At 47.2% G+C, this 7,917-nt stretch overlaps 2 protein-coding genes across 2 annotated transcripts; both read left to right on the top strand.

The window, feature by feature from the left end:
• Positions 1-3,253: 3,253 nt before the first annotated feature.
• LOC131007915 (uncharacterized) lies at positions 3,254-4,471 on the top strand. Its single transcript, XM_057934827.1, has one exon. The coding sequence runs from the start codon at positions 3,254-3,256 to the stop codon at positions 4,469-4,471; it is 1,218 nt and encodes a 405-aa protein (XP_057790810.1).
• Positions 4,472-5,867: 1,396 nt separating this feature from the next.
• LOC131007914 (uncharacterized) lies at positions 5,868-7,692 on the top strand. Its single transcript, XM_057934826.1, has 3 exons — positions 5,868-6,323; positions 6,537-7,502; positions 7,609-7,692. The coding sequence occupies exons 1-3, from the start codon at positions 5,868-5,870 to the stop codon at positions 7,690-7,692; spliced, it is 1,506 nt and encodes a 501-aa protein (XP_057790809.1).
• The last annotated feature ends 225 nt before the right edge of the window (positions 7,693-7,917 follow it).

The following is a 7,917-nucleotide window of genomic DNA, read 5'->3' as shown; positions in this document are numbered from 1 at the left end:
TCAGAAGATCTATATTCACAGCTGATAGTTAGTGTAGTCCGTCTTGTGCTCGAGTGGTTGCTGAGCACAATACCTCCTGATGGTGCTGGAGAGGATCCACTACCCCCAGTCAAATTCAAATGGGCAACTGAAGCACTGATGCTCCCATCAGACCTTCGTGATGATGCCCGAGACGATGATGATCGCCCTTTACCATCATGATGTCCTTTACCACTATCACCACGTCCTCCTGAAGAGGTGGTGTGAATACGATGGTCTTCACTACTTCCTCTGACCATATGTATAAGATTAATAATCAAGTGAGTAACAATCAACAATTATATTTAAAAAGGTAAAGATGATCACACATGAGACTTCAAAAAAAAAACTTTCCACGTATAAACCTGAAACTAAAACCACCATCCAAGTTTCTATTTTCTTCCATCAGTTAAATATGTGTCTTCTTCATCTTCCCCGTCGTCATCGTCAATATCTATTAAACCACTACAAAGATGCATTATTGTGGTATCATCATCTATGTCTGCATTTGTTGAAGTCATTAAATCATCTTTTGGAAAAGATTAGTTCACTGCAATCTCTCTTCCTCTGCGTTCAGAACTTCAATTTTTGACCTAACTTTGATCTTACTAACTTTCCACCAATCCTTCCTATCACTTCTCAAACTTGGGTATGTACAATAATATACTTTAATATATAGCTTGGTCTGCTAGCACAAATGGTTCATAACCACCATACCAATGTGTATGATTTATTGAAACTAATTTGAATTGAGGATGCACAGATGTCCCACGTCGTGATAGATCAAACTAATCACACTAAAGTGTTTTCGGCTTTAGTGGTAGACCAGGATACTCAAGATCGCATACCTCTAACAACTGCCCGTAATAGTCGAGTTCACTATTGTTATCTGAACCACAACAATCACCTTTTATGCACACTCCACTATTCGTACTAGCTTGATTAGTCTCATGCATCATCGTGTGGAATTTATATCCATTTACTTAAAAACCATGTTAAGTCCAATAAAACTAAGGGGCCTTTTGCGAGAGCAATTAGAAACTCATTAACGACGTGGTTTGCAGAATATAACACTTATATTACGAGATAAATTAGAATCTAATTATGTAGATGTGTAGATATTAGATGAATAATATATATAAGTCAGATCTTACATATGCATGAACCACGATGCAAATTGAGTTTCCATATGATGATTAATCTCAGCCTCTGAGTTGTGTAGTGCATGTAATTCAACCACGAACAGCCTTAATTATAATAATTACTGATGGATTCTATCCTCCGAAGAAACGTTCAACAGTGATATGTCAGTAAATCCCTCGGTAGACAATGCCAAAACTTCGCCCACTCGTAAAACGGTCTGTCAATGCTCCGACAAAGTTCTATCGATGATTACCGACGACATATGTACCGTTGGTGATTTCGACGGTGTATGCCATGTATTATTGTAGTGAAAGATATACATCATTATTACATATATCACCCTTCAAAATTCAAATTTTAGTTCCCTTCACTTCATTAATAATGTTAATCAATGTCCTTTTGACTTTTAACAATTAAAGGTCAGTACAAATATTCCTTCACATACATTATCATTTTTATAATTTAATGGCAGTTGTAGTGGATAAAATCCGACTGACCAGCCCAGCCCTGCCCGGCAGCGCTCGACTGCCCAGCTCGAATCTGTCTTGGCAACTCTGACTCTGCCCAGAGCGATCTCTCTGCTCTGGCAGAGGCGCGATTCCTCTGCTCTGGCAGCGGCATGATCTCTCTGCTCTGGCAGAGGCGCGATCCCTCTGCTCTGGCAGCGGCATGATCTCTCTGCTCTGGCAGAGGCGCGATCCCTCTGCTCTGGCAGCAGCGCCATAGTAAACATTTCAACACGAAAGTATACAAACTGGATTATAAACTTACGAAAACCTAGTCAACATGGGTGACTAGGTCAAACGAAGGTTATAGCAGGTGGATTCCGAAGAAGTCGGAACCGTTAGGGTTTCAAGGAATATCCCAACAAACCCTAACCCTAGTCACCCCTACGCAGCTTCATGACCTATATATACTACTTCACTAACACAATCAAGGCACGCCGTCATTGACATTCCTACTGATACTTACGATCACGCATTCTCGCTATCTCCGGCCCCCCCTGCTTTACCGTTCTGTCTCCACGCTCTCAACTTTCAAAGGTGCCGATTGTTTGACTAGCCCCGCTAGTTTAGACGTTGGTTGCCCTTTATTCAACATCGCTCGTCAGCTTTGATTCAACTTCCGGGACACTCCGATCTCCCGGATATTCCATTTATTATTGTTTTCCCTTGATCATTTATTCATTTCAGTTGTGTTATTTACAGTAAATATTCATATTCATTCACTGACTTGAGCGTCGGAGGCCCTTCCATCGACACCCCCACCGGTGCTCTTCGGAGGGCTCTAACGTTATTTGTGGTCTCAGGTTGCTAGTGCCCGTCGATCCAGACGTGACCGACGTCGCTTCCGTAATTGTCGAATTCATCCCCAACAATTTGGCACCCACCGTGGGGCCCTAGCAATCAAAAGCTACACCATGAGTGCTCCGAACGACGCTCACAATCCGAACAACATCACAGATCAACTGGGTTCAACCCAATCGGAGTTGCTTGCCCAAGTGGAGGTGAATGCCCGGATCTCCGCTTTGGCCGACCAAATTACGCAAGAACGAGAGAGTAGGCTCTTACTGGAAAAACAGAATGCGGAACTACTCGCTCGGTTGAATGCTTTCACCCAGATCCAGACACCTCCTCAAATCCAAACACTCCGTAATAACCGATTCCGAGTTCCCGTCAACTCCATGGTGGACATAGATGATGTCCCGCTCACACCCCATGGAACTGAGATCAACCCAGATGACCCTTCATCATCGGTAAGGAACAATAGATCGGAGACTACCCATGCTAACCCGGATACCCTTCTTGTGAATGCAGGTGAAACACGCACCCTAGATCGGACGCCCGGAACAATAGGGACAAACGCAACAGGGGCCCTCACCCAGGCCAACCTGCTGACCGGGGGAATAGGTCAGTCAACCTTGACGGGTCGGACCGGAATCGCCCCTGAAGATGACTTCCTGCGTGACGCCCCAACGGGCCAACCGGATGGGCCAAGGCGAGCAGGCCCAGTGGGCCAGAATGGCGAAACTCACGATCAACCACCTCTGGTCGAGTAGGGCCGACACGGCATACGGGGCATCCAACAGAGTATGGACCCCGTCCTGGCCAGAAGATTGGCAGACATGGAAGCCATCATCCAACGAATCCCAGGAGTCCCGGCCCTGATCAAGAAGAGTGCAGAGAGTTGCTACGCTGACTCTCTGTTCGTGGATGAGATAGCCTTGGTGGAAATGCCCAGAAAGTTTAACTTTCCACATATGAAGATGTTCGACGGCGCATCCGATCCAGACAACCACATAGCTCAATACCGCCAGAGAATGTTCACCGTGGCTATCCCTCGTGACATGAGGGAGGCATGCATGTGTAAAGGGTTCGGTTCTAGTCTAATAGGACCGGCCCTCCAGTGGTATACGAATCTCCCAAATAACTCTATTAGCTCTTTTGCCCAACTAACTGATATTTTTGTCCAACAGTATGCAAGTAGCAGGAAATTGGAGAAGATCTCGGAGGACTTGTACGCCATTGTCCAAAGGCATGGAGAACCACTTCGAGACTACATTGGACGTTTCAACAAGGAGAAGGTGTCAATCACCAACTGTAGCGAGCAAACCGCTGTCACCGCTTTTCGCAAGGGACTATTGCCCGGCTCGGATCTTTATAAAACTCTCACCAAGTATCCGTGCAAGACCATGGAGGACGTGTTGATTCAGGCGTGGGCACAGATTAAGTGGGAGGAAGACCAATACAACATGCAGAGGGCCTTCCCACCTAGTAGACCCGAAAGAGACCACCGGGTGGACAGGAGGTCGGGTCGTGACAGACGTGCTGAACCGTATTCGCCTTATCGACAAAGCGGAGGAAGGGATGAGTACGATAGGGCACCCGACACACGCCCCCGCGAGAAAGCAAAGATTCCAGAATATGCCCTATCCATCTCCCCCGCCGAAGCAGTTGAAGCACTGAGGAATCTGGGCAACAAGGTCAAATGGCCAGAGAGGATGAGGGCCCCAGCCGACCAGAGGGACAGGTCCAAGTGGTGTGAGTTCCATGCAGACCATGGGCATCGGACAGAGGATTGCATCGCCCTCAGATTGGAAGTGGCCCACCTACTAAATCAAGGCCACCTCACCGATTACCTAATCGAAAAGGGCAAGCTTATCCTACAACAAGGAAGGGATAGACAAGAGAAACACAGAGACGACAGCCCACCAGACCCGCCACACCATGAGAGAACTGTGAACGTGATATCCGGAGGCTTCGAAGTCATCGGAATCACCCATTCAGCCGCCAAGAGACACGCCAGATAGGCTAGATCAAGCAAATCAGGGGCTCCGCCTTCCGGCAAAGCCGGACCAACGGATCCAACCCTAACTATCAGCTTTGCAACATCCGAATCAGACAAGCTTCTACACCCCCATCATGATGCTTTAGTTATTTCCATTTATATTGCTAACTGTTTAACAAAGCGTGTGCTAATAGACAATGGTAGCTCTGCCAATATTCTGTTTTGCAGTGCATACAGGGAGATGGGTTTGGACGAGTCCAAACTAATCAAGAAAGCGGCCGTACTCGTTGGCTTCAGTGGCGAGAGTACGACTACTGTAAGGGAGATCGATCTTCCCGTCTACGCAGATGGAGTCAACCTTTCCACTAGGTTTCTCATGGTAGACGCCCCGTCGGCATACAACGTCATCCTAGGCCGTCCATGGATCCACAGAATGGAAGCAGTACCAACCACCTATCATCAAGTCATACGATTCCCAACCAAGTGGGGAGTTAAGGAGATCAAGGGAGAACAGAAGGACTCCAGGGCGTGCTACCAAACCACTATGAAAGCAAAAAGCCTGTCCTTATAGCAATTACAGCAAGAAGCTCCGTCCCATTCAAAGGCAAATAAAGAGGAACACCCAAATCATACCCTACAGCGCACTCAAGACATGAGTCAACACACGGAGCTGCAAAGAAGTCGAAGTCTGCAGAGCAGAGAAATCAAAATCTGCAGAGCAAAGAAGTCGAAATCTGCAGAGCAGAGAAGTCGAAGTCTGCAGAGCAGAGAAATCAAAGTCTGCAGAGCAGAGAAGTCGAAATCTGCAGAGCAGAGAAGTCGAAGTCTGCAGAGCAGAGAAGTTGAAATCTGCAGAGCAGAGAAGTCAGAGTCTGCAGAGCAGAGAAATCAAAACCTGCAGTGCCCTCATTTCATGAGTCACCAGACGGGGCATTTTAATCGAGCTGCACAAACGAAGAGACCACGCAGCCTGATCGAGGAGGAGATGGTGGAGATAGATGAAGTTCAAATTAATGCGAGCTTTCCAGACCACAAAGTCCGGATTGGAGCGCAACTCGAACCAGAGCTCAGAGAGAAGCTTATCAATTTCCTATCTGATTATTACGATTGTTTCGCTTGGTCCCATGAGGACATGACAGGGATTAACCCTAGTATCATTGTTCACAGGTTACAGGTCACCCCGGGCTACCCACCGAGGAAGCAAAAACGTAGAAAGTTTGCACCAGAGAGGAACCAAGTAGTGAATGATGAAGTCACGAAGCTCCTCAAGAATGGGCTGATTCGGGAGGTCCACTCCCGAATGGCTCGCAAACGTGGTGGTAGTCAAGAAAAAGAATGACAAATGGCGGGTCTGCATCGACTTCACGGACCTCAATAAGGCATGCCCGAAAGACTCGTTCCCACTTCCACATATCGACATGCTAGTAGACGCGACAGCAGGCCATGAATTGATGAGTTTCATGGACACATACTCGGGATACCATCAAATCCGGATGCACCCTGATGATGAGGAGAAGACGGCCTTCATGACCAGCGTAGCGTTATTTTGCTACAAGTATATGCCATTCGGATTGAAGAATGCCGGTGCAACGTACCAACGCCTGGTCAATCGGATGTTTGCAAGCTTGCTGGGCCAAACAATGGAAGTCTACATCGATGACATGCTGGTCAAGTCCATCCGCGCGAGGGACCACATTGATCATTTGAGGGAGACATTTGAGATTCTTAGAAAATACAATATGAAGCTAAATCCTACTAAATGTTCTTTTGGTGTCAATGCAGGAAAGTTCCTAGGTTATATGGTCACCCAGCGGGGAATAGAGGCAAACCCGGCTCAAATCGAGTCGATCCAGAGAATTCCTTCCCCCACCTGCGTGAAAGACGTCCAAAAACTAGCGGGGAGGATAGCCGCTTTAAGCCGCTTTATTTCAAGATCGTCTGAAAAATGCCACCTCTTCTTCAACACTCTGAGGAAGTAAAAAACATTCGAGTGGACTGAGGAATGTGAGGAAGCCCTAAAGCAGCTCAAGCAGTACTTGACTAGCCCGCCATTACTCGCAAAACTAAAGAATCACGAGACTTTGTAGGTGTATCTGGCCGTCTCTGATACAGCCGTCAGCGCCGTGTTGGTCAGAGAGGAAGAGGGAAAGCAGTCACCAATCTACTACGTGAGCAAGTCACTACTTGATGCAGAGACCCGATACAGCCAGCTAGAGAAGCTGGCCCTCGCACTGGTCCATGCAGCCAGAAAGTTACGTCCGTACTTCCAATGCCATCCGATCGTAGTCGCCACTACGTACCCCTTAAAGGCCATACTCCATAAGCCGGAACTATCCGGTCGATTGACAAAGTGGGCAGTGGAGTTGAGTGAATACGACATCACATACAAACCACGGACCGCACTTAAATCTCAGGTATTAGCCGATTTTGTTGTTGACTTTGCACCTAACCTTATTATACAGGCCGATAAAGAGTTATGCTATCTGACGGAAGAGCCCGATCAAACTGGAACGTGGAAACTATATGTTGACGGGTGCAGCAATATGAGGGGAAGTGGACTTGGCTTGGTCCTTATTTCACCTCAGGGCGACATGGTCGAACAATCAATTCGGTGTCAATTCAAGGCAACCAACAACGAGGCGGAGTATGAGGCAATGCTGGCTGGACTTGAATTGGCCAAGGAAATGAAGGTCAAACGAATCAATGTCTTCAGCGACTCCCAGCTTGTGGTCAATCAAATGCAAGGATCCTATCAAGCCAAGGACGCCAAAATGATAGCCTATCTGAGCAAAACAAAAGAGTTACAGTTGAGCTTTGAGGAGTTCACCTTGAGCCAAGTTCCACGAGGGGACAATAGCCATGCCGACGCATTGACCAACTTAGGGTCATCCATCCAGACCACACAACCAAAGGTCATTCAGATAACCTGCCTCCAATGGCCAGCGACTCAAAAGGATAAGGAGGAACAAGTCCATGAAGTGTCAGCCGAACCAACCTGGATGACCCCAATAATGGATTACTTAGTGCAAGACACACTTCCAGATGACAGAAATGTAGCCCGCTGACTCAAAGCCCAAGCAGCCCGATTCTCTATTATTCGAGGTAAATTGTATAAACGCTCTTACAATGGTCCATACTTGAGATGTATTAACCATGCAGAGGCAAGGTATGTCCTTTCCGAGCTACATGACGGGGAATGCGGCAACCATTCGGGTGGAAGAAGCCTCACCCATCGAGCCCTGACTAGTGGATATTATTGGCCCACCATGAAAGCCGATTCAGCAGACTATGTCAAGAGATGTGATAAGTGCCAACGATTTGCCCAAGTCTCCCACTTACCCCCAGAGCCACTAAAAGCTATCACTTCTCCATGACCCTTCATGAAATGGGGGATGGACATCGTAGGCAAACTACCCATTGCCCCTGGGCAAAAAGTCTACATGTTAGCCGTGACGGACTACTTCACCA

Source organism: Salvia miltiorrhiza, chromosome 2, assembly GCF_028751815.1.
Source record: "Salvia miltiorrhiza cultivar Shanhuang (shh) chromosome 2, IMPLAD_Smil_shh, whole genome shotgun sequence".
NCBI classification, from domain to species: domain Eukaryota; kingdom Viridiplantae; phylum Streptophyta; class Magnoliopsida; order Lamiales; family Lamiaceae; genus Salvia; species Salvia miltiorrhiza.
This window is presented reverse-complemented; position numbering and strand designations above follow the sequence as displayed.